Below are 25,538 nucleotides of genomic sequence, written 5' to 3'. Positions count from 1 at the left end.
ATAAACAATCTGCAACAACTAAGTGTGCAGGAGCCGAGGGAAGAGCGCGGCACGGTAGCTGACGCTAATCCCAGCACTGAGGGTGAGGTAGGAGAACTGTGAGTTCAGGGCCGTCTGTGTAGCAAGACTGTCAGAGACTAACAGCAGTCAGGAGGACTGGATTCGTGAGCTTCACAGGTATCCACGTTCAGAGTTGACGGTGTGAGAGAAGGCAAGCAGCTAGCGTTTGTGTCCTAGTTAGCAGCAACGCCTCTGGGACATACTGTGAGCACATTGGCCTGTTTTTTTTCCTTGTATGTATTGTGCTTATGTCGTACATGTGTGTGTATATGTGCACATGTGTATGTGGAGGCCAGAGGACAATTCCAGTGCTGTTACCCTGATTTTGAGACAGGCGTTCATCAACCTGCTTGCTTACTAGACTGGCCTGGGTAGCCGGCAAGGTCCAGGGCTGGTCCTGCCTCTGTGGTCCCAGCACTAGGACTCTAAGTGCCTGATTGCTGTCCCTAGTGTTTTTTATGTTGGTTCTTGGGTCAAATTCAGGTCCTCATGCTTGATTGCACAGCAGGTGCCCTATGGACTGAACTGCCTCAGAGCTCCCTACACAGATGGATTTCAACTTTAAGTTGGTATTACTTGCGTGAGAGGAAAAAAAATTAATTGTAAATCCATGTTTGATATTTTTACCTTAATTTGTTTCATTAAGTGCAGACCTTGGATAACATTTTTATACCTAATTTGTCTGAAAATTAAGTTTCTTTGTAAAGATTACATCATATTTGGAAAATTAAAAGTAAATTGAGTGTTATTACATAATCACTGTTTTTCATTTTTTGATTATAGTTTTGAAAAAATCATTCAGCTGTTAGTAATTAGAAGCAAAGACGGTTTTGGTTTGCTTGCTCATAGCCTCTTGTTGTGTAGATTAGGGCAGTCTTACGCTGTTGATCCTCTGCCTTCGCCTCCTGGGTTTGAGATTACAGTCATTCTTATCAGTGCCCAGTTTATGCGGTGCTGGGAACAGAACCCAGCGCTCCTGCATGCTCATCAGACACACTGCCAGCTGAGCCACATCCCCAGCCCTAAACACATCTTTTTGAATTGGAGTAGTTCAACAAATCTGTGAAGGATTTGTTGTTGTTGGCTTTTCTTTTTTAACCTAAAAAAATGTAAATGTATATGGGTGTTTCGCCACCTTGTATGCTGCACACCACATGTGTGCCCGACGCCCATGGAGAGCAGAAGGCGGCACTGGATTCTCCAGAACTGGAGTAGCAGATGGTTCTGGGCCGCAGTGTGGGTGCTAGGAATCGAACCTGGGTCTGCTGGAAGAGCAACGTAGTTCTCTTATTTGCTGAGCCAGCTCTGTCTAGCACCAGTGTCAAGAATTTGTAAATCTGTTTTCAAGTATATTTTATATTTAACATGTTGATTAAGTGGCAATTTCCTTTAAATTATGGATGTTCAACCCTTTTATATTGCAATATGACATTGTCATTTGTAAACGTATTGGGCTTGCCTTCTGGCTATCCTAAGATGCCTGTAGCCAAATGACCACAGGCTAGATAGGTCACTGTTAAATGCAGGTCTTGTTCTGTGTCCATGCTCATTTTGCTGCTGAATATATTTTGGACCGAATGTTTATTATAGTTAGCACACAGTAAGTCCTGAAGTCACTAGATAGCTGTTTTAATTAGCTCTTTATGATACACATTTTTTTTTCTTACAGGTGAATGGGACTCTGGTGACTCATTCAAATCATCTGGAGGTGGTGAAACTAATCAGATGTAGGTGAATGTTAGTTTATTACATTGTTTTCTCAAAAAACTCAAAACAAGGTTCGCCAGCATTTTTCTGTAACTGGCCAAATAACAAATAGTCTTTGCGAACTACATAGTTGCTACTGGAGCTTGTTATTACAGCACAGAAGCATGCACGGGCAATATGTAAATTAATAGGAATGGCTAATTCCTAATGAAATTTTTATTTTGGCAAAATGATCTGTGAACTAGATTTAGTCCCTTGACTGGTGTTTTCCACTTCACTCCCCCGCCATTAGAAGGTTTAAGGTAAAAACTTACTAGTAATTATTTTTTGTCAACTCCCTGCCTCAGGAAATATATTTGAAAGCCATACATGAATCAAGAAGGAGTCAGCGGTTTTTGTGCGTTTTGCTTCTAGGTGATAGCAATGCGTGGGTATCTGGGATATTAGAATCTAGTGAAGTCTGGGCTGCATACCTTACAGTCATTGAAGCCCCACCTGCTCTGCAGAGGAAACTGTTTCTCATGGCTTCATTCTGTAGACAAATGACAGCGTGGCTGTTGCAGCAGATGCAGAGAAGGACGTAAAAGGGTCTCATCATCTAAACAGCCTCTGCTGCCTTGTTCTGGCCGAGCTCGGGTGTTAGGTATTTGTCATTACAAAAGTCCAAAGAGAAAGCTGAAGATAATTGCGATGTAACAGAAAGGAAAGTGTGACTGCATCAAATGATTTCCTTGTAAGTGCACTCTAAAAAGAGAGAGTTGTTTGTAGCCAAGCAGACTACTTAGTTTTTGTTACCGAGACAGACATTTTTTTAGGAATAAGTTGAGTGAATTGGGCTCTGCTATGTAAGTTAGGCTTGCCTGGCACACACTGGATGGCCGACCCTGGCAGTGAGCTTGAGATCTCCTGCCTCGGCTTTTAGAGTGATGGAGTTACGTGTGTGTGCTGCCATGTCCAGCTTAGTAAACTAACTGAGTTCTTTTAAGGCCTTTTTCTGGGGATGGGGATCAGGGGGCTTGGACAGAGTTGTATGTAGCCAAAACTGGCCTGGAACCCATGATATAGCTAAGGCCGACCGTGAAATGCTGATACTATTGTCTTTACCTCCCCAGTGCTGATTTTATAAGCATACTACACTCATACCTGAGTGCTGGGCTTGAAGGCGTGTGCCACCATGCCTGGCGGTTGTGGCCTACTTTTTAATGCCTACTCCAAACATTGTTCGAGTGGTTGAGTTTTGGCTTCCTTTAAACAAGTTAAAGAATAGAGTTAGAGCAAGACAAGTATATGGGCTAGTGTGATGGAGTAAATCACTGTCTCAGAGAACATTAAGACTGAGAGCCTTATTACAAAGTATACTTGCAGGCTTTATGGGGCACAGTTGCGATACTAGCACTTTGGAGGCTAAGGCAGGAACGTCACAAGTTCAAAGGTTACCTTGCTGTAGAATGAGTTCAAGGTCAGCCTGGGCAATTTAGGGAGGTTGCCTCAAGATAAAAGGTATTTTAAAAGGTGCAAGTTTAAGCAGTGTGTGGTGGTGCATGCCTATAATCCCAGCACTCTGGGAGGCAGAGGCAGGTGGATTACTGTGAGTTCCAAGACAGCCAAGGCAATGCAGAGAAACCCTGTCTTCAAAAACAAAAGTTGCAGATTTAGCTCAGGGATAAGTCACTTGACTAACATGCATTTCCTGGGTACCATCCTCACTACCTCAGATAAAGAAAAAAAGTTTTAAACAAAGTTTCTCAACAGTGTTATTTTTCTCCTTTTCTTTTTCTCCCATCTCCCCCCTCAAGCTGGTTCCTATGTAGCTCTCACTGTCCAGGGACGCCCACCTGGGTCGCCCCAGATTCCACTTGCTGATTCTGAAGTAGAACCACCAGTGACTGGACATATGTCTCCCATTATGACATCCCCTCATTCCCCTGGAGCAACTGGGAATATGGAGAGAATCACTAGTCCTGTGCTTGTGGGGGTAAGAGCGGAGCATCTTCTTAGCAGATGCTCAGTTACATAAAGACGCTTTTGCTTTATAGTAAGAATTGTGTGTTAACTGATTAGTAAACTTCCCTTCAAGATCCTAAAATATACCTGCCTCACATAGAAGTTACATAATTATGTGGAATGATTGTTGCGGCAGATTTAGTTGAAGAACTAGATACCTGCCATGTATAAAACAATGTACTATCCACACAATATGATTATATTTTTAGCCTATGCTCAAAGTCATTAGTCATTTTAGTGTATGCCTTATGAAGATAGGAGTGTTTGTTTTGCTTACTGTTGTGTTCTTAATGCCTAAAATATTGCTCAACATATTGGAGGTGCTTAATAAACCTTTATTGACTGAGCTTAAGACTCTACGAGTAACTGCCATAGAGAGACAGAATGTAGACATAAGGGGAAAATTCTAACTTGTGTGAAAAAGTACATGCAGTTGTGGTGGAGAGGCTCTTCATAGAATGGCTGGGTTTGAAGTTAGCCTTTTATAATGGGTAACAGTGTGGCTGTGGCGAGGAAAGCAGACGGGTGGAGAAGACAGAATAACCACAGCTGAACAGCATTTTCAGAAAAGCAAGACTTTTTGCTTAAGCTAGTGCCAGTTAAGGAAGTCCACAGTGGGAGATGGCTTAACAGAAGGAGGTCATGTGTGTAGTCACAGTCACTGAGCAAGTTTACAAGGAAACCGTGTAAGCAGTAAGGCTCCCTTCAACACTCCGCAAGGGAGGGACATGGCTGTAGCAGGATTAGGAAGGCACAGAAGTGTGTAACACACTACAGGGTTGTAGAACCAGAGTGATGAATTGGGAGCTGGCCCAGATTTCGGGCAGGCTGGCCTGGAAATTGGAACCAAGCCAGGAAATTGGTAGGGAAGCCTCAGTGGAGAGATGTGGAAACAGCAGACTTGTACTTCTGTAATGCTGTGATACCCACAGTTAATGTTCTCTTGAACATAGTTTAGTGAAAGTGAAATGAAAAGGCAAAACGCTTCCTGTAACTTTCTTAATGGAACAAGCCATCTTCATTCATAACTGAAGGACACTGAGGGTGGGAGCTAGTGCAGAGCAGCCTCTCTTAGGTTTTCAGTTTTAGCCTCATTTCCCCTGTGTTTCAATCTTTTCTAGGAGGAAAACAATGTGGTCCATAACCAGAAAGTAGAGATTCTGAGGAAAATGTTACAGAAAGAACAGGAACGGCTGCAGGTACGGAGTTAGCCTGGGCTCTTTGCTGGCCAGGGAAACTGTGCGTGCACGTAGGGTTGCTGTTGGCCAGTAACCAGCCAAGAGAATTGTGCAGTGCTACCAGCTTCTGTGCCAGCAGTGGGGTTTCTCTCTATTGTCATGACATAAGCAGTGAGTTCCTAAGATCTTGCTATGACTCTCAGGTACTGCAGGAAGATTACAACCGAACGCCTGCCCAAAGATTGCTCAAGGAGATCCAGGAGGCCAAGAAGCACATCCCGCAGCTGCAGGAGCAGCTGTCCAAAGCCACAGGCTCTGCGCAGGTAGTGGCATTATAGAAAGTTCTGCCCAGGTTTGCAGGAGAGCTTTCTTCTGGGGCTGTGTCAGCGAGGGCCATAGTTGCCCTTTGAAAGTGATTTTCCTAGCATAGGGTAACAGGATGTTCTGTGTAGGATGCAGTGGTTAACAGAAGTAAGTGTTGGCTTCTGATTGCTGCTTGCTTTGGTTCCGCTGTAATTTAAGAACGAGTTGAGTATTTTTGCTTTGATTTGACAAGCCAGAAGTGTTGAAAATAGTTGCATTTCTGTGGATCATGCTGTCATGATGGCAACTGATGTGTTTTTAAGTAGGGATGTCAGATTTTTACACACTAAAGGGCATTGTGGCCAGCACGTGGGCAGGTATTCTTTAGCATTCTGAAGTTACATGCTGCTGTTCTGCTCTGTTTTACCAATGTACTTAAGACTTACAGACTGATTGCACCATTTATTGGAAGTCTCGGGGCTCAAGAGTGAAGAACTAAGTTCAAGGTCAGGCATGGCATGCATGCTTGTAATCACAGCATGTAGGGTGGGAGGCTGAGGTAAGGGGAGTGCACATTGAAGGCCAACATGGGCTGCAGGGTGAGAAACTGACTCTAGGAAAAGAAGACAGACAGATGGAGTAGAGGGAGGTGAGAGTGAGAACAACTAAACTCCAAACTCATTAACATTCCTAAGTTTTATTATTATCTTCTTATAGGCAGGATGTCGTTTCCTGCCTGATCCTTTCAAATGCCGGAATTACAGGTGTACTGCAGCATAGCTAAACATGTTTGTATCCTTTCTTTTTCTTTATAAATGCAGAGTCTTACTACATTGTCCTGGCTAGCCTCACATTCGGCTGTGTAGCTCAGGCTGGCCTGGAACTTACAACAATCCTCCTTTAACCCCCTGAGTGTTGCAGTCACAGGAACGTGCTACCACACCCAATTTCATATTTCTGGTCTTGATGATAGACCTGGTTTTTATTGTAACTTTAAAATAGGTTTTAGTAGAGCTTGCCATAAAGGCGTAAGTAATGGAGTGATGTACCAGTGGTTCAAAAGCTCAGCAGCTCATGTCAGCCAGACGTCCTGGGATGCTCATGTTTAAGATGCACAGAGCTTCTTATACTTCATCTCAAAGAAAGATGAGCAACTTGCCTGTAGGATTACTTACCTTTTTTTTTTTTTTTTGCCAATGGGTAAAAGCTGATGGGTTGCTATTGTTTTTGAATCACTAAAAGTCACATATTTACAGAACTGAAAAAAATTCTTCAAGATTATTTATCTCACTTTGCTAGTTTTAAAGTCAAATACTACATGTGGTTGGAAAACTGACATAGTTAAGGTGACAGAGAACGTGAGGTTTCCTGGTTTAGTGTACTTTCATTACACAATGTTTTGCATTTTAATTATGCTGCAGTAATGATATCTGTGTGCTTGTGTGGACACGTATGCACACACGTGCATATTTGGTAGTACTGGGGACTGAACCTGTTGCCTCGTCAATATTAGTCGAGCTAAACCAAGAACTCTTTATATTTTTATTACTGGACAAAAACAAGGTACCAGTATGAGCAGTAAACAATTTAGTTTCAGTAATTTTCCTTTATAGCATCTGTCCAAATACTGGACATTTAATGGAACTCAGAAGCAATGGAAGGCATTTAAATAGAAGTTGTGTATTAGTCTTTACTAATGGCACATAGTCTAAATGATGTAAGTTAGTGCTCCTGTGTATATGCTTGTGGTGATATTTGCTGTTGGAACCTTATTCTGTGTTAAAAATTGCTTTCCCTGTCTTTATGGTTGTTCATTTTAGGTTTCTAGAACTCATAGTTATTTATGGTTTTTACGTTAAATATTTTTGGTCACATGGGTAGCCAGCCTTTAGCTGCATCCATGTAGATGGTAGAAGGTATTGCCACTGTTTACCTATGCAGGCAGTAATCACCAATCTCACCTGTGATTGTGTCTATATGATTCTTTAATCTGTTTTAGGACGGAGCTGTAATTGCACCCTCCAGGCCATTAGGTGATGCCCTAACAGTTGGTGAGGCAGAAACAGATCCTGGAGATGGCCTGTGCAGGACTGACTGGAGCAGTGGAGATGCTTCTCGGCATAGTAGTGACAATGCAGATGTAAGCATTAAGCTTTTAAATTTGTATCATCTTGCATTCTCCTCATAACCCCTTTCTTAACTTATGTGCATTCACAATGTGTCTTATAAAGTAAAGATTTTTATATAGCAATTTGATGAACAGAAGTTCTAGACACTGTTATATGTGGGCTTTTAATTCCAGAGTTCACTTTCCCCTCAGGCATTCACTGCCAATTGTTTCTTGTAGGGATGGAATTTCCCAGCAGGCTTCTTGTTTGTGGGTAGAGAAGCTAATGCTCGTGCCTTTTTGCTCAAATGTGAGGCCAACTGTTGGTATCTTTAAGAGCATGTTAATATTCCAATTGTGGTCAGAGTGACTCAGTCTTAAATCATGAGGCACTTTGCCATTACAAAGAGAAACAGCCTTCACCCTGTTAGACTCCAGCCTGGCTTTCCTGTCAGTTCTGTCTTGATTCACAAGAGACTTATAGATGAGTATGGGTATTTGTTTATAAAAATATACTAGGTTGAATATGCTGTAGAACCATAGTTTCATGAATATTAAAAGCTAAACCAGGCCAAGCATAGGAGCACATAAACTTTAATCCTGGTATTTGGAAAGCAGAAGCAGGAGTATTTCTGTGAGTTATAGGCCAGCCTGGTCTACATAGAGAATTCCAGGCTATTCAGGGCTACATAGTAAGACTATCTCCAAAGCAAAAAAGAAAAAGGCTGTGAGCATTGCTTATACAACATTATTTTATACATAGTTCTGGTGGTAGATGAAGAAATAGGTCGTCTCCTTTACAGACAATGAGGTCATAGTCTGAGGTAGTGTTTTGGTCTGTGAACTCTTAAATCAGGTTAGTAAGTGTGGTTTTTAAGACAAGCACAGGACATTAGGTGCACTGTATGCAGAAGAGATGCCACAGCTTATGACTTGTGTACACACGGTGCTGGTGAGCAGTGTATTGTTAAAGTTGTCAGGGCGGGAGTGACTGAGACCGATGGTCTAAACCATTATCTAGGCTACCTTTGAGGCCTGGTTCACTGATTCAGCTTCTCCAGCAAGGAAAATTTGAGAACTATTATTATTATTATTATTATTATTATTATTATTATTATTATTATTATTATTATTATTATTATTATTGGAAAGATAATGATAACAGGATCTTAAAAGTTCAGTTTTCAAGGAAAATTATAATAGCTAATATTGATCAAGCATTATAACAATACTGGTGTATTTAGCATTTTATGTTCGTTGACTCTGAAGACATCTTTGGAGTATTGCCACTGTCACTTTACAAAAGAAAAATCTGAGGCTAAAGAGAGGTGGCTGGCTTGGCCACCTTATTCAGGTACTAAGAGATTTGCCTCCACCTAGCTCCCCAGGGATGATCCTCTGAATATGCACAAAGGAGCTGACACATGAGAACATGGCATTTTTAAGAGAGTGGAGGCTTTAGAGCAACATGGAGGAGTGCTGCTTACTGTCTCGCTGGTCATAGCCTGCTCGGCCTGCTTTCTTACCAGCTCAGCACCACCCACAATAGCGTGGGCCCTCTTAAATCAATCTCTAATTAAGAAAATGCTCTACAGGCTTGCCTACAGCATAGTCTTATGGAGGCATTTTTCTCAACTGAGGTTCCTTCCTCTCAGATGACTGTAACTTGTTTCAAGTTGACATAAGACTAGCCAAGGCAAATAGTAAAATGATTGAGTAAAGTTTTTAGGCTTTCACAAGTACATAGAGGAGGAGCACTGTCAGAAACGTATCAGTGTAGAAGACAAACTGGACTAGAGAGACAAGGATGCTGTAAGAAAAGGAGACTGGGTTAATAGGAATTTTACAGATGTGTGTTGAATGGTTAACAGTTACCATTTAGTGAATGCCTGCTCTGTGCCAGAGGTTCTGTTAATGCTTTGAGATACTTTTTATTCTCACAGTATCTTCAGTAGTATTACCATTGTATATAGACAGAGAAACTAGGACTAAATATTACAGAAACCCTGAGAAATAATGTAGTCCAGACTTGTCTACTGGACACAAAGCAAACTTGTTTAATTCCCACAAGTGTCAGTTTGAGGCTAAATGCAGCTTATGGATTTCTATATTCCTTTGAACTGTACTGCAGCAAGTTTGGAAGGATCAGTCTTCTTTTGAGTTCGCACTTTTGGCTTTAAAAATGTAGTGTGTGTGTGTGTGTGTGTGTGTGTGTGTGTGTGTGTGTGTGTGTGTGTGTCTGTCTGTCTGTCTGTCTGCCTGCCTGCCTGGTGGGCACACATATTTATGTGCACATGTGGATGCATAAAAGCCAGAAGTTATCACCGGGGGACTTTCTTTTGTCACTGTCCCATCTTTTGAGACAGCCTCTCACTGAACCTGGATCTTACTAGTTAGTCTGGCTAGTCAGTGAGCTCCTGGGATATGTGTTTCTTGCCTTCTAGGACCAGGGCTCCAGGTAACGTGCTCAGCTTTTACATGGATGCTGGCTGGGCTCTAGAGATTCATACTCACATCTCTGTGGTTATGGAGCAAGCACTTGACTTACCGAGCTATCTCCTCAGCCCTCTTCTCAATTTATAAAATAACCTGCTTATTTATGAGTTTAAAAATGCCACTGTTGCTCCATGTGGTGAAGAGTTAAAAGAATGCCACAAGCCAGGTCTCTTAGAAGTGGCTTACACATCATCTGCAATTCAGAGCTTCTGTTCCTGGTTTTCATTGTTTTAGATTTACTGGGAAAAGTTCTTCATTGAAATGGACAGGCTTTGGGTCTAGTTCATCTTGCTATATGATTTTCTTATTTGCAAGTTTTTAATAATAAAATTTTAGTAAATATAAAAAAAATCATATCTACTTAAAAGGAGAGAGAGCATCACAAGTCCTATCACAGGTTCATAATCCAGAACAATCCAGTCTCTGCTCACACGTGTCTCGCTGTCAGTCCTCACATCTAAGACTTCTTCAGTAATGTGGCTTTAAAAGGCGAGACACTCTAAAATAGAACCTTAGTCTTATCAAGCCTTTGAATTAGTATTTTCCTAACACACAGTTTGATTATCCTGTCATATAAGGATAATTTTGTATTTTGTTTATTTGATTTGTTTTGTGATTCTGGGGAACAAACCCAGGGCTGTGATGCTGAATTCCCCACTAATAAATCTGCAGTCCTGATTGGTTTATTTGAGTAAAGATTCAGGGCAAGGTCTTTATATAGGCTTTGGGGATAATTGATCACCTTTCCCCCCCTCCCCTCCCTTCTTTGTTTCTTTTTTTTTTTTTAAATACACTTAAAAAAAAAAGCCTCAGATCATACATCCAGCTGTACAGCCCACTTTCTGACTTTCTTTCCACAATAGTATATAACTTGTTCCCTTATCATTATTTTCTGAAAACTTAAAGTTAGATCTGGAGTCTTGGTCAGATTAGGGTTTAATAGTTATTGTTGGCAAGAGCAGTTCGTGGGTAGTGCTGGGTGCATCTCATCTGGTCACTCCAGGAGGTGTGTGTGTGTTTGAGGTGTTCGTGCTTGAAGTTCCGTCTCAGCCTGTGTAGCTCTTTGACATCCCTCTCAGAGTCAGAGTGCCCAGATCCTTATTCAGTCAGGGGTTATAGTTTTGTCTCCTTTCTATATTTAGTAGCTGGGAAGACTTCCCTTTGCTAGCTATTAGTTCACCCTAAAAAATGTAGCTTGCATAGGAAATGCAACAGCGCCACACTTTTCCTGTGGACATTGTTTCTGTTCACCCCTTAGAGAGAGGGCAGCCACAAGCCAGAAATGATTCCATCCAAGACCTGTGTGGTGAATCAGTTTATTGAGTCTGCTTACAGGACACTGGGTGACTCAGGCAGTTACATCACCAAAAAAGCCTGCCCCTGCCTGCCTGATGACTCAAGAAAGCTGTATTATGGCAGTCGTCTGCACAGCTTGTAAGCAGTGACACCACAGAGAGCTATGCCTCTGTCCCAGCAATTTTTTTTATGATAATGTCCTCACACGAAGGCTCCTGGAAGCCTGTAAATTTCTTCTGAGTTTCTTGAGCCTCCTTAGTGTCCTGCTCCATCCAGGAGGGGTATTTCTGTTTGAGGAAGTGACTATATCGCATGTAGAATAAGTATTTCTGCTTGATTTTTTTCAAAGATTATATATTCTCTCATTCTCTCTCTGTGTGTGTGTGTGTGTGTACGTACATGTGTGATTTTTGTTTGTTTGTTTGTTTGAGACAGGGTTTCTTTAGTATAGCTCTGGCTATCCTGGAACTCACTCTGTAGACTAGGCTGGCCTCGAACTCACAGAGATCCGCCTGCCTTGGCCTCCCGAATGTTGGGAAAATTTATATTCTTAAGAAACTCCAAAAAGGACAAGCCAGGCGTGTGTGTGTTTGTACTCACAGGTGCTAATGTGGGCCATCAATTCTGATGTGAGTAATTTAGTTTTGGTCACAGGGAGAGGGGAAAAAGATAGTTCAATAAGATAGAGCCTAAGAAAGATGATAAAGTTTGAGTTTTATTTGAAACAAGGAGTTTGAGGTGTAGAGTATACCTGCTCATAGTCATGAAAACGGAAGGTTTCCCCCTGGCTGGGGAGTAGATGGACCGGTGTTATGGATTCTATATTGTTTCCGGTACTGAATTGAAACGCTGGGAGAACAAGTGGCCACCTAGTGGCAGGAATGAGAGTAATAGCCACACACTGTATGAAGGACAGCTGGTTTCTCCCCTGCGTGCCGGCTGCCCTCACCTTCATCTGCTGCTTACTGAAGTGAATTACTACATGTGTGTGCGTGTGTGTTCTCTTCTCATTAGAGTCCCAAGAGTGGCCTGAAAGAAAGGATCTGTCTGGAGGAAACCCCAGAGAAAAGCGAAGGGGTTCAGGACACCGTGAGTATGACAGACGCGCAGCGTTGGCTTTGCTTTAGAGTGACTGCAGTGTGACACATGCTGCCAAGGGCTTCCCTGCTGATCTCTCTCTGTCTCCTTTACCTCTCTCTCCTTGTCTTCCAGATGTGCAAGGAGGGTGTCAAGTGCTGTCTGAGAGAGAGGGTGTGTGACAGACAAAACAAGTTTATTACAAGAACTTAGGAAAGATTTAGTCCACAGCATTATTAGTGTGCTATAATGCCAAATAGGTTATGAAATTTACTACTACTTTTTTTTTTAAGATTTATTTACTTATTATGTATACAGTACTTTGTCTGCATGTATACCTGCATGCCAAAAGGGCCCACCAGATCTCATTCTAGATGGTTATGAGCTACCATGTGGGTTTTGGGAAATGAACTCAGGACCTCTGGAAAAGCGGACAGCGCTCTTAACCTCTGAGCCTTCTGTCCAGCCCCCTTACTATTACTTTTTTTATTCATTTTGTTTGTTTGTTTGTTTGTTTGTTTGTTTTGAGACAGGGTTTCTCTGTAGTGCTGGCTGTCCTGGAGCTCACTCAGAGATCTGCCTGGGTCTGCCTCCTGAGAACTGTGATTAAAGGAGTGCATCACCACTGCCTACATACTAGCTATTTTTAGTACCAAAAAAAAAAAAAAAAAAAAAGCAGCCCAAAAAATAACTAAACAAGTGCATTCTCATTGCTTTGCAGCTATTACCACTTTGTCTCCAGAATAGTTTGTTCCTCAGCTGAAGCCGGTGCTGTTGAATGCTCAATCCCTGTACTCTCTTCCCAACCCCGACAACTGCCGTGCTTTCTGTTTTTACGAATAGACCACTTGGCCTGTTCATATAAACAGAATCACATAATATTTTTTCTTTTGTGACTGACTTACATCAAGCAGCACAGTGTCTTCAAGTTGTCCTTGTAGCATGTGCCAGGCTTTTCTTACCTTTTAAGAATGATTAATATTCTACTCCCTCCCGTGCATATATTAAACAGAATGTAATGTGTAGCTATTTAGTAGTTTTAAACACATAAGAACAATTTTTAAAAGATTTATTTATTTATTATGTATACAGTGTTCTGCTTGCATGTACACCTGAATACCAGAAGAGGGCACCAGATCACATTATAGATGGTTGTGAGCCACTATGTGGTTGCTGGGAATTGAACTCGGGACCTTTGGAAGAACAGCCAGTGCTCTTAACCTCTGAGCCGTCTCTCCAGCCCTAAACACATAAGAAATTTAAACCTCCCCCATGTATGTATACTGTTATGCACCACTGTGTTGCTTTTGTCCTCTTGGGTATCAACTTAGAGGTACAACTGCTGGATTTTCATACTCTTTAAAAAGACTTTTTAATTATTCATTTTTATTGTGTATGTGCACGCTGTGGAGTTGGTTCCATTCTTCCATCTGTCCACTCAGGACCCCCCGACTGTGTGGCAAGTATATTTACTTGCTGAACTCCCAGTGGCCCTGGGATTTACCTGCTCTTGATAGAATGCTTTAGCAATATTATTTTATTTGGTATTTTAAGTGCTTGGGTGTTTTGACTGCATTTATATCTGTCCACATTTGTGCAGTGATGCCAGAGAGGGTGTCAGATCCCCAGGAACTGGTGGGTGCTGGAACGTGAGCCCAGCTCCTCTGCAAGAACAGAAAGGAATCGTTAACTGCTGAGCCATCTTTCTAACCCCTAGATTTTAATTTTTAATAAATGTATCTGAAGTTTTATTGTAAAGGATTTAACAAAGTTTTGTTAGAACATTTTTGAGGCATCAAGTTATAAAATGAAAATTTGGCTATTGTTGAAAATAAATGTCTCTTGTCTTACCTAGTTTTTAAAATATTAAAAGTTTGAGGTTAGACAAAGTAAGTTTTTAAAAAGTTGAGATAGAATAGGCATGGAGCTATAGACAAGTGGCAGACCCCTGCTTAGCATGGTCAAGGCCCTGTGTTGTAGTCCTGGCATCACCAAAAAGAAAGGAATGTAAACTGGTTTGATGTCCTTTCATTGTAAGGTATAAGTATGTGTGAATTGATGAATGAAGTATTAAAATGGTAAGACTCTGGCGGTACATGTCTTTAATCCCAGTACTTGGGCAGCAGAGACAGGTGGATCTCTGTGGGTTTGAGGCCAAGCTGGTCTACAAAGTGAGTTCCAGGACAGCCAGAGCTACATGAAGAAGCCTTGTCTTGAAAAAACAAATAAACAAAAATAGTAAGTACAACTTCTGCAACCAAAGGTACAGTGAGCAAAGATAGTTTATTAGTCTCAGGGAAATATTGACCCCGCCCCTACCCCCTTTCCTGTCCTGAGAAACAGCCAGTGTTCTGTGGACATTTGACTTTTTTTTATAATTTTTAAAAGATTTATTTATTTATTATAAATACAATGCTCTGCCAGCATGTATGCCTGCATGCCTTAAGAGGGCATTAGATCACATTATAGATAGTTGTGAGCTATCATGTGGTTGCTTAGAATTAAACTCAGGACCTCCTGAAGAGCAGTCAGTGCTCTTAACCTCTGAGCCATTGCTCCAGCCCGAAATTTGACTTTGAATATTGAGGACAGATACTTTGAAAATAAAACACTTCAGAGAAGATAATAAAAAGGAACCTCCGATGGGCGTGGTGGTGCATAACTTTAATTCTAGCAGAGGCAGGAGGATCGCTGTAAGTTTGAGGCCAGCCTGGTCCACAAAGTGAGTCCAGGACGGCCAAGATAGCATAGAGAAACCTCGTCTCAAAACACAACAACAACAAAAAACAAAAACAAAAAACCCAAAAAGGAACCTCACTGATGAAATGGGCCATGCATGTCTTTGTTTTAAATAATGTCTTACTTTGTCTCCCTGGCTGGCCTGGAACTCACTATGTAGATGAGGCTGGCCTCAAATTTGTAGCAAGTCTCCTTTTTCCGCCTCCCAATGCTAAGATTACAGGTGTCAGCCACCCTACCCAGTCCCAACCTATAGTTGGGTTTTATCCTGTTCTTGCCTTTGATCATCAGCTCACTTTTTCTGTTGCTCTTCTCTTCGTTTCCAGGACACACAGTCGCTGGTCGGCAGTCCCTCCACCCGTGGGGCACCTCATATTATTGGGGCAGAGGATGATGATTTCGGTGCTGAACATGAACAGGTAATGACACTTGCTCTAAACAGCTGAACTATCAACTTTCTAAGATGTCTCACTCCATAAATGTTCTCTGGAAGTTGAAATAAAACTTGTTAAGGATATGGTGCTGAATCTTAAAAGCCCAGCCTCTTGGGCTGGCTGCTTATTTTAGCTCTGAAGGGCAGTAGCTGGCTGCAGGCTGCGGATGTGGGCCCATTTTATGAGTTACCCGAATGTTCCCTTATGAGGTGGGATGTTACTGAATATGGTGATTAAAAATAAAGTTTACAAAAGCCAGTTATTCACTGATGGAAGGACGGTGATTAGCCTAATTCTTGTCTTTTTACCCTCTGATCTTGCTAAATGCAATGATTATTTTTAGGGAAAATTTTTTTTTCTTTTTGGTATTGGAAAGATTTTTGAGGCATGGCCTCATGTAGCCCAGGGTGGCCTCATGTAGCCCAGGCTGGCCTGAAACTCTCAGTGTAGCTGAGGATGGCCTTGAACCCCTCATGTTTTCCTCATCTCCCAAGGGTAGAAGTTACTGCTGTGTAACTCCACTCTCATTTTCTAGTAGTTTTTAAGCGAGATTTTTGAGCCCTTAAGATCAGAGGATCATGAGTTTGAAGCTAATGCTGGCTACATTGTGAGTCTCCTTTTGCTTTATTTTCAGAAACAAAAGTAACGAAAAGTAACTTTGTAATTAAAAAAAAAAAACATTCACATTGTTTTGTCTTAGAGACCTGGCTTTTGTTTCCTTCCTTCTACTTAATGTATTTCTTAGTTCTAGTTCTTGGCTTTGCTGTGCTGGGTAGGACTCCCAGCAGGAGGAGGAGTTAGTTTGGAGAAGCCCTTGTTCTATGAAGTCCTCTTACACAGAAAACATTGAGTTCTGCATGCTACAGTACCTGACAGCTGCTTTTGTGGCTGCTCGGGATGAGGTTAAGGGTCCTAGCTTAATGGAAGCTTCCTTTTTCTTTCTTTCCTTCTTCAAATCTTGACTAGATGTTGAATTTTGTTGAATGCCTTGGGGTGATTTCATTGATTAAAATTAGTGTATTGGGGAGGCAGAGGCTGGTGGATCTCTGTGAGTTCGAGGCCAGCCTGGTCTACAAAGCAAGTCCAGGACAGCCAAGGCCTGCATTTGTGTTTGTGTGCTTTGTGTGTGCCTAGTGCCTGCAGAGCCCAGAAGAGGGCTCCAGAACCCCCAGAATGGAGTTAACAGAGGAACCAATTTCAGGTCTTCTGCAAAAGCTGGGCCATCTCCAGCCCTTACATCTGAATTTTTATTAAAAACAAAAACAAAAACTAAGGAAGTCAATAAGCATGCCTATAAGCCCAGCACTTGGGGAGGCAGAGGCAGGGGCAACCATGGATTTGTTAGCTTGGATTGCATAGTGAGTTCAGGCCAATCAAGGGTACACAGCAGGACCAAAAAACAAAACCAGACAGGGAAAAAACAGAACAAAATAAGAAACACCAAAAAGAGAGGGAGAGAGATGCGCACGTATGTGCGCGCGCGCGCGCGCGCACACACACACACACACACACACACAAACAGACAAAGACAGACTGAAACAGGAAGGGGCCAGGTGATGAAACAGGCCCTTTAAAGGCACCCTCCAGTAACCTCTGCCCTGTACCAGGGCATGTCAAGTCCCTTCTTCCCTGTGCCTTCAGCTGGGAACTGTAGCCCTTAGCCACAAGCCTGCAGGACATTATAGACTGAAGCCGTTTACAGGAGGTCAGCGTGGAACCATGGTGGTTGTGTTCAGTCGCTCTTACAGATTTGATTTGTTTTAGCTTTTCAAGGCAGGATTTCCCTGTGTAACCATGGCTGTCCTGGAACTCACTCTGTACTGCCAGATAAAGAGATCTGCCTGGCTCTGCCTCCCAAGTGCTGGGATTAAAGGCGTGGGTCACCGCCTGGCCTACACAAGTACACTTTTACTTTATTTGTCAAGAGTTACTGATGTGTAATCATTTTTTCCCTCTAGATCAATGGACAGTGCAGCTGTTTCCAGAGCATTGAACTATTAAAATCTCGCCCTGCTCACTTGGCTGTTTTCTTACATCATGTAGTTTCACAGTTTGACCCTGCAACATTGGTAATATATTTTATCGTTTACGTGATTGAGCACCCACATACTGACTCACATGCTGGAGAACTTTTCACCTGTAAAATGAGTAGACAGACTTATTTTCTAAACATATAAGAATAGGTATGCAGGACACGTCAAATGTTATTAATTAAATTATTACTTTTTCTGTGTGTGTTTTTTTCCCCTCACTGTGTCTTTTTCATTTCTCTCTCCATGACAGCTCTGTTATCTCTATTCAGACCTGTATAAGCAGACGAACTCCAAGGAGACTCGGCGTGTCTTCCTTGAGTTCCATCAGTTCTTCCTGGACCGGTCTGCTGTAAGTCAATTCATTGCCTTATTGACCTTGGTTTCCCGTCCCTTAGCCATGCTGTTGAAGTGTATCGTGGTTTTGGACATTCGTATTATATTGTGGTGCTTGATTATACTTGACTGACTTAAAAATAATCTCTAAATTAGTTTTGGGGTATACAAATTCTAGGGAGTATATGAATTTTAGGGAGTATATGTGTAGATTTGGAAATTTATATGTATATGATTAGAATGAGAAATGAAAAAGATAATATAGATGATAGATGTACATATTGGGACCCAAAGATGATACTCAGATAACTGAATTCTGAGTGCCCCTCTTTGAACATTAGAAACACAAATTTAACTGAAAGGTGGTAGGAAAGGCCGCGCACTGAAATCAGCGATAGCGACAGTGCTTTGTTTCACCAATAGGAAAGCCAGGAGAGAGGCTTGTTGGTAGAGTGCGTGCCACACAGATGTGAAGATCCAAGTTTGGTCCCTATAATCTACGTGAAAAGCTAGGTCCTGGGAAGGTGGAAGCAGGACAATCCTGGAGGTTTGCTGGCCAGAAAGTCTAGCCAATCACTGGGCTCCAGGTTTTGTGAACAATCCTGTCACAAACAATAAGGTGGAGAGTGCTAGCAGATTACTACATTGTCTTCTGGCTTCCACTCATGTGCTTTTGTGTGCGCATGTGTGTACTGTGCACAAACATACACCACGCATATATACCCAGAAAATGCTAGTAAGGTCTTGCACTTTTTAAAAGTCTTTAATTTAATTTATTTATTTAAGATCTACTTGTTTATTTTATGTATACAACTGCAGGCCAGAAGAGGGCAACAGATTTAAGTATAGAGGGTTGTGAGCTACCATGTGGTTGCAGGAATTGAACTCAGGACCTCTAGAAGAGCAGACAGTGCTCCTAACTGCTGAGCTGGCTCTCTAGCCCCCTAAGTCTCTCTCTCTCTCTCTTTTTTTTTTTTTTTTTTTTTTTGGTTTTTCGAGACAGGGTTTCTCTGTGTAGCCTTGGCCATCCTGGACTCACTTTGTAGGCCAGGCTGGCCTCGAACTCACAGCGATCCGCCTGCCTCTGCCTCCCGAGTGCTGGGATTAAAGTCGTGCGCCACCACACCCGGCCAAGTCTCTTATTTTTAAGCTGAATTTTATGAGCATTGCTAATAAGTCAGGGTAAATAATAGTTAGCCCATAGTACTTCCTTGGATGATCTTGTTTCTTGACCCTTTTCCCTTCACCTTTTTGTTTGTTTGTTTGTTTGATATTTTTAAAACATTGTTTCCTTTGTGTGTGCACACATGTTTGTGTGTGCATACACATATCTGCATATATGTGTGAGGCCAGAGGTCAACATCAGGGGTCTTTCTCTATTGCTTTACACCTTATTTTTTAAATTATAGTTAAATTTATTACTGTGGGAGTGTGCATCCTTGTGCTAAGATGTGAGTATGAAGGTCAGAGGGCAACCTGTGGGAGTCAGTTCTTCCACTGTGGGTCCCAGGGATTGAATTCAGGTTTCAGGCCTGATGACAGATATTTCACCTGCTTAGCCATCTCCCTCATACTCCACATTATCTGTATTTTATTTTATTTTTTTAGTTTTTTGAGACAGGGGTTCTCTGTGTTATCTTGGCTGCCCCATACTTGCTTTGTAGATCAGGCTGGCCGCGAACTCACGGCGATCTGTCTGCTTCTGCCTCCCAAGTGCTGGGATTAAAGTTGTGAGCTACCACACCTGCTCCACGTTATTTTTTGAGACCAGGTCTCTCACTAAATCTCAGGTCTGTGATTCTATAGACTAGCTGACCAGTGTGTGCTATGGATCTTCTTCCCCTGTGTCTGCCTCCGCGTTGCTAGATTACAGTCACATGGCACCTGCCTTGATTCTGTGTGGATGCTCAGGTCCTCATGCCTATGTAGCAAGCACTCATCTGCACGAGCCATCTCCCATCTCCCCTGTCATCCCCTGCCCTCTAATCTTTACCTTTTATTTTTGCATAGGGTTTCAGGCCAGCTATCAGTTCATTATGTCACTGAAAATGACCTTAAACTCCTGCTATTGCCTCTGTTTCCCAGTTTCAGGGATTAAAGGCATGTGCTACTATATCTGGCTTTATGAGGTGCTGGGATGTCACCCATAGCTTCATGAATGCCAGGCAAGCACTCTGCCACATTTCCAGCCCTTGTCCTCTCACACTTGCTCTTCTTAGATGATTGCTTTAGACTCTAGTCTCCATTGCTTCTCTCCAAGGAGGACTTTACTTCCAACTGAAGGCTTTTTATTTTTATTTTATCTATTTATTTATTTTTTTGTTGTTTGTTTGATTTTGAGACAGTGTTTCTCGGTGTACCCCTGGATGTCTTGGACTCACTTTGTAAATCAGGCTGGCCTCAAACTTACAGAGATCCACCTGCCTCTGCCTCCTTGAATGCTGGGATTACAGGTGTGTGCTACCGTGCCCGACTGAAAGCTTTTTATTTTACTGATTTTTATTTGCATGTATGTTGTCTTTGTGGGTATGTGCTACTGTGGGCTTGTGCCACCTATGTGACTATGGTTGATAAAAGAAAGAGGGTCAGGGCGTAACTGAGCTCTGGTCCTTTGCAAGATCAACAAGTGCTTTTTGAAAAAAGATTTATTTATTATGTATACAGTATTTTGCCTGCATATACACCTGCACGCCAGAAGAGGGCACCAAATTTCATTACAGATGGCGTGAGCAACCATGTGTTTTCTGGGAATTGAACTCAGCACCTTTGGAAGAACAGCCAGTACTCTTAACCTCCTAGCCATCTCTCTCCAGCTCAGCCTTGGCCCCCTACTGTTTTCCTAGAAAGAGTGTAAAGTGTGGAAAACTAATCTAACTAGATACATCTGCTATTTCCATCATACTGTGCACCTGCCTATTTGTTGCTCATGATCTGTGTCAACATTAAAGTATAAGAATCCATATTAAAGCCGGGTGTGGTGGTACAAACCTTTACTCCCAGCACTCGGGAAGAAGAAGCAGGTAGATCTCTGTGAGTTCAAGGCCAGCCTGGTGTACAAAGTGAGTCCAGGGCAGCTAAGGCTACACAGAGAAACCCTATCTCGAATCCCCCGCCCCAAAAGGATCCATATTAATGTGGATTCTTCTTTTTTTGTGACAAGTCATAATTTCATGTGTGTGTGTGTGTGTGTGTGTGTGTGTGTGTGTGTGTGTGTTTATTTTATTATTTCTGGTGCTGGGAATCACATCTCTGTCTTGTTCACTAAGCAAGGCTCTGCTACTGAGCTACATTGCTATCCCACATGTACTTTTTTTGTACTTGGAGCTAAAGTGCTTTTCTTCTCAGTTTGTGACGTCTTTTTCCTTTTTCTTGAAGCAGGGTCTGGTAAAGCCCAGGCAAGCCTTGGGCTTAAGATTCTCCCATCTCTGGTTCCCGAGTGTTGGGCTTACACACATGTATGAACATGTCTTGCCATTCTACTCTGCTTAAAATGAACGAAGGGGCAGAGACATGGCTCACTCAGGGAAGTGCTTGTCGTGCAAATACAAGTACCTGAATTAAGTGTTTGCACCACATAAGAAGCCAGGCCTGGCTGTGCTAGGAAGGAAGGAGGGGAGATAATGATCCCAGGGGTGCTCTAGCCAGTCTGATAGAATCAGAAAGTACCAGGTTCAGTGAGGGACTCTGTCTCAAAAGAATAAGGTAGAGAGTGATACAGAAAGCTGTCCTACATTGGCCTTCACAGGTGTGTGCATGAGCAAACACACTCACCCACACATGTGCACACCACATACATGCACCAAAATAAATATGTAAGGTTCTCATATTTTAACACTGACTTCTTATTTCCTTCCTTTCTTTTCTTCTTTGTGTGTTGTGCACACGCTTTGAGACAGGTTTTTCCGTGTAGCCTTGGCTGTCCTAGAACTCATTCTAGACCATGCTGGCCTCGAACTCACAGAGATCCACTTGCGTCTGCTGGGACTAAAAGCGTGTACCATCACTGCCCAGCTAACGCATTAATCACACTGACTTATTTTCAAATTTAAAACTTCATGTCTTTATAGGAATTATTTAAATTTAGGAGCTATATGACTTTAATAAGTGCACAGTATAAAATAAATATAAAAACTAAGATATTTCTTCTGAATACAAAATAATAAGATTTTCTGTCTAATTGTTGGCTGGAGAGCATTATAGTCTGATAATGACCCAAGTCTACATGCTTATGGGGAGAAATCCTGGATAGAAATGTTAATCTGAAGATGATTGCCTTATTTGTACAGCAGGAACTACAGATGATTGCTGGAGATTTTAAGACTCAAAAACTCAACGTGATATCCAGCACTTTCTCATTGGGAGTATACCTTGAGATTTTAAAGAAAATTACTGAAAATAGCATGGTCTTAGGATAAGCATCTCAGATTCAGAAATGAAAGTCATGCTTACTTACATGAGCCAGCTTTTCGTATGTGGTACACACATAAGCTTAGGTTTTACTTGCATTATTTCAGATAATGTATAACTGGTTATTGAGACCAGGGTTTCTAGTAAGCCGGTGTCGGATGTTTATGTTGAGTGACACTGAAGCATTTATGTCAAGTAAAGCAGCTGTAGCTTTTCCTCATGTCTAAGCAGTAGACTAGTCCAGGGCTGTGACACTTAGATGAGTAAGGCTGGATCATAACTTACACACGCTCTTCCGTGTATCGCAGGACTCTGCAGAGCTGCTCTAACTTTCCTTTGCATTCTGTTTCAGCACCTGAAAGTTCCCGTTCCTGAGGAAATCTCTGCGGATCTAGGTAAGTTTGAGGCACCTAATGTCTTCAAAGACTAACATCTCTGTCAAAATGTAGCTCGAGCCTCAGTTCTGCTGTTTGTTAGTCAGTTTAGTCAGGCTGCTTTAATCACATGACTCACAGCAGAAAGAGAGTGTAATACGTTGACAAGATGGAGTTAAATTCTGACAGGATGTCTGTTAACTGCACTCAGTAACGTCTCCGGTGTATTAAGTCCAATTTGTTCTGTGTGATTCACTATGCTGCCAGTGTCAGGTTGTATAGAATATATCTCTAGATCAATGAATTCCTTCTCTTCATGCAGAAAAGAGAAGGCCTGAGCTCCTCCCTGAGGACGTGCACCGCCACTACATTCAAACTATGCAGGAGCGAGTCCACCCGGAAGTTCAGAGGCATTTGGAAGATTTTCGGTAAGTTTGGTGTCAGAGAAGACTTGGGATGCATGCACATTCTGAGTTATTTGACTTATTTTTTAGTAGGATAAAGCTACAGATTAAATATTTCACTCATCACTAGGTAAACCATATGGTCTTACCCTGTTATTAAGCATAATGGGCACCTGAAGTCAAAGGGCTGGGCGGTGGCTGGTAGTGTCCATTCATGGCTTCCAGGAGGCAAGCTCAGTGCTGTCCGTGCTGGTCATGAAATGTGTCAAAATGTGTCAAGATCACCACCAGAGAGCCCCGGCTGCCTGGGTCCCACGGGGGACATATGACTAGTAACTTGTAGGTGGGCTGTCTAGACATCTAGGGGGAGATAGTTTGCCTCTGCTGAGATTTTTCTCCCTAATACTTTTAGACAGAAACGGAGCATGGGACTGACCTTGGCCGAGAGTGAGCTGACGAAACTTGATGCAGAGAGAGACAAGGACCGGGGAACTCTGGAGAAGGAGCGAGCGTGTGCGGAGCAGATCGTTACCAAAATCGAAGAAGTGCTGTAAGTCAGAGCTGCATGCTGAGATCTGGCAGGGCAGTCAGCTTGACGTGTAGAGCTGCATGCAGAGGTCTGACAGGGCAGTCAGCTTGACATGTAGCACTATTTGTCATGACACTTGGAAACAGAATTTCTTCCTGATAGTTTAAAGTTCTTCTCTCCTTTTTTCTGAGCGTGAGTTAATGAGTAACTCCAAACTTGTAATCAGTAATCAAAGCCAGGAGGACTTCCACCGCTTAGTTCACGGGCATTGCAAATACCAGTTGCTGTAAAATGTGTTCAGCTAATACCTTGCCTGTGAAATGCTGTGGCTCCTTAGTGGGCTAGAGTTCTTGTAGTATTTTATTCTAGATGTAGTTGGGCCCCAGCACCCTTAGTTCTTTTCTATTGTTTCATGTATTTGAGCTTAAGTAGTAAATCTCTGATTAAATGTGTGTGTTTCTTTGATCTTTGTTGATGGTGCCTTAGATTGAGCCCGGGCCTAGTGCCATATGAGGCAAGCACTCTGCCACTCACTTATAGATAGATTATCTCCAAATGTATATATTTCATCTTAAAATATTTTTATTTGCAGGATGACTGCTCAGGCTGTGGAAGAAGAAAGGAGGTAATATAATGTTTCCTATCACCCACTAGACCTATTTTCTATATGCTGTAAATGACAATTTCTTTTAAGTTCAAATATAGATTGTAGGCTCCCTCTAGTGGCCTGTATTTTATTTTACTAGTACTCTATTGTTGGCTCCCTCTGGTGGCCAGTATTTTATTTGACTAGTAACTCTGTCACTTGGATAGAATCCGTTTCTGTGTGAGTCTGTAGTTTCTGCATTGATTAATTTCCAACACTGGGGCTTTAGAAATCATTTGATCTCTTTATCCTGACCATCCTTCCCGTTCTTTTTTGTTAATTTTGGTTCTTTTTGAGACAGGGTTTCTCTGTGTAGCCTTGGCTGTCCTGGACTTACTTTGTAGACCAGCCTGACCTTGAACTCACAGAGCTCCACCTGCCTCTGTCTCCCAAGTGCTGGGATCAGGATTCTTATTTTATTTAATCATTTCTCCTCCAGTTCCACAATGCAGTATGTTATTCTCATGTATATGAAGCATTTGGGAGTAAAAGTGAAAGAACCTCGAAACTTGGAGCACAAGCGGGGTCGGATTGGATTCCTTCCGAAGATCAAGGTAAGAGCGGGATAATAATAGAGTGGGCTGCCTTGCTCTTTCTTCACATTTGGTTATAGTGTTTCCCTTCGCAGTGTGCACTAAAATAGCACATTAGCACTAAGCGTCATAGGTCTAACCTGGTCTCTCTTATCTGGAAACCAAACATCTAGTGAAAAATACACACACGTATTAGCTTATTATTATCAGATTAAAGTAAAGAGATTATATTATTATATATTGTTGTTATTAGATAAAGTAAAAAGAGATTATATTATTAAATGTTATTGTTATTAGATAAACTAAAGAGAGGTTTTATGTCTGCCATCTGTAACTGAGTGCCTAAGAGTTTTGCTTCAGAGTGCCTGTCTCAGTTTGTAGTTACTTGGTTTTATTTAATGTTTGTTAGAGTATATGGGTCTATTCAGACCAGTGCAATCCTAGTTACTATGCCCCCAGTGTTTAGCATCGTGCCTTCACATATTATGAAGGTGTTGACTGGATGAATGAATAGTAAACAGTCTCCTGACATATATGTCAATTTTGTCAACAGGCTTCTCGCAAAATTGCCCTTTTCTGAGAGTGTCATTTCTAGTGAAATGACAGCTTGAAAGCTGAGTGTCATAGTGCAGGCCTGTACTACCAGCACTTGGGAGGTACACGCAGGAGGATCCAGAGTTCAAGGCCACCTTTGGGCTTAAGGCCAGCCTAGACTGCATCAGATGCTGTCTCAAACCAAGAAACACAAAAATAAAAATATAAGGCATCTTGAGTTTGAGGTTCACACCTAGTTTTCCAAGCTCCATAATCATGTTGCTGTGTTTGAAAGCCACACAAAGCCTGCTGTTTGATGTCTCTTACCTTGTTGCAATTGTACA

At 42.0% G+C, this 25,538-nt stretch overlaps 1 protein-coding gene across 1 annotated transcript in view; it reads left to right on the top strand.

The window, feature by feature from the left end:
- The window catches only part of Arhgef12 (Rho guanine nucleotide exchange factor 12), a 130,426-nt gene that overhangs the window by 69,145 nt on the left and 35,743 nt on the right, over window positions 1-25,538 (top strand). Inside the window, exons 7-20 of the mRNA XM_051156250.1 lie at window positions 1,730-1,787; window positions 3,564-3,742; window positions 4,893-4,970; window positions 5,153-5,272; window positions 7,252-7,392; window positions 12,166-12,240; window positions 15,294-15,386; window positions 17,360-17,470; window positions 17,685-17,783; window positions 22,527-22,569; window positions 22,871-22,976; window positions 23,365-23,502; window positions 24,074-24,106; window positions 24,567-24,681. Of these exons, the coding sequence (XP_051012207.1) occupies window positions 1,730-1,787; window positions 3,564-3,742; window positions 4,893-4,970; window positions 5,153-5,272; window positions 7,252-7,392; window positions 12,166-12,240; window positions 15,294-15,386; window positions 17,360-17,470; window positions 17,685-17,783; window positions 22,527-22,569; window positions 22,871-22,976; window positions 23,365-23,502; window positions 24,074-24,106; window positions 24,567-24,681 (1,389 nt within the window). The remainder of the gene's footprint in view (window positions 1-1,729; window positions 1,788-3,563; window positions 3,743-4,892; window positions 4,971-5,152; window positions 5,273-7,251; window positions 7,393-12,165; window positions 12,241-15,293; window positions 15,387-17,359; window positions 17,471-17,684; window positions 17,784-22,526; window positions 22,570-22,870; window positions 22,977-23,364; window positions 23,503-24,073; window positions 24,107-24,566; window positions 24,682-25,538) is intronic.

The sequence above is a fragment of the Acomys russatus genome, chromosome 14 (genome assembly GCF_903995435.1).
Source record: "Acomys russatus chromosome 14, mAcoRus1.1, whole genome shotgun sequence".
Lineage (NCBI taxonomy): Eukaryota > Metazoa > Chordata > Mammalia > Rodentia > Muridae > Acomys > Acomys russatus.
Note: the sequence above shows the minus strand (reverse complement) of the source record. Positions and strands in the feature narration are given on the sequence as shown.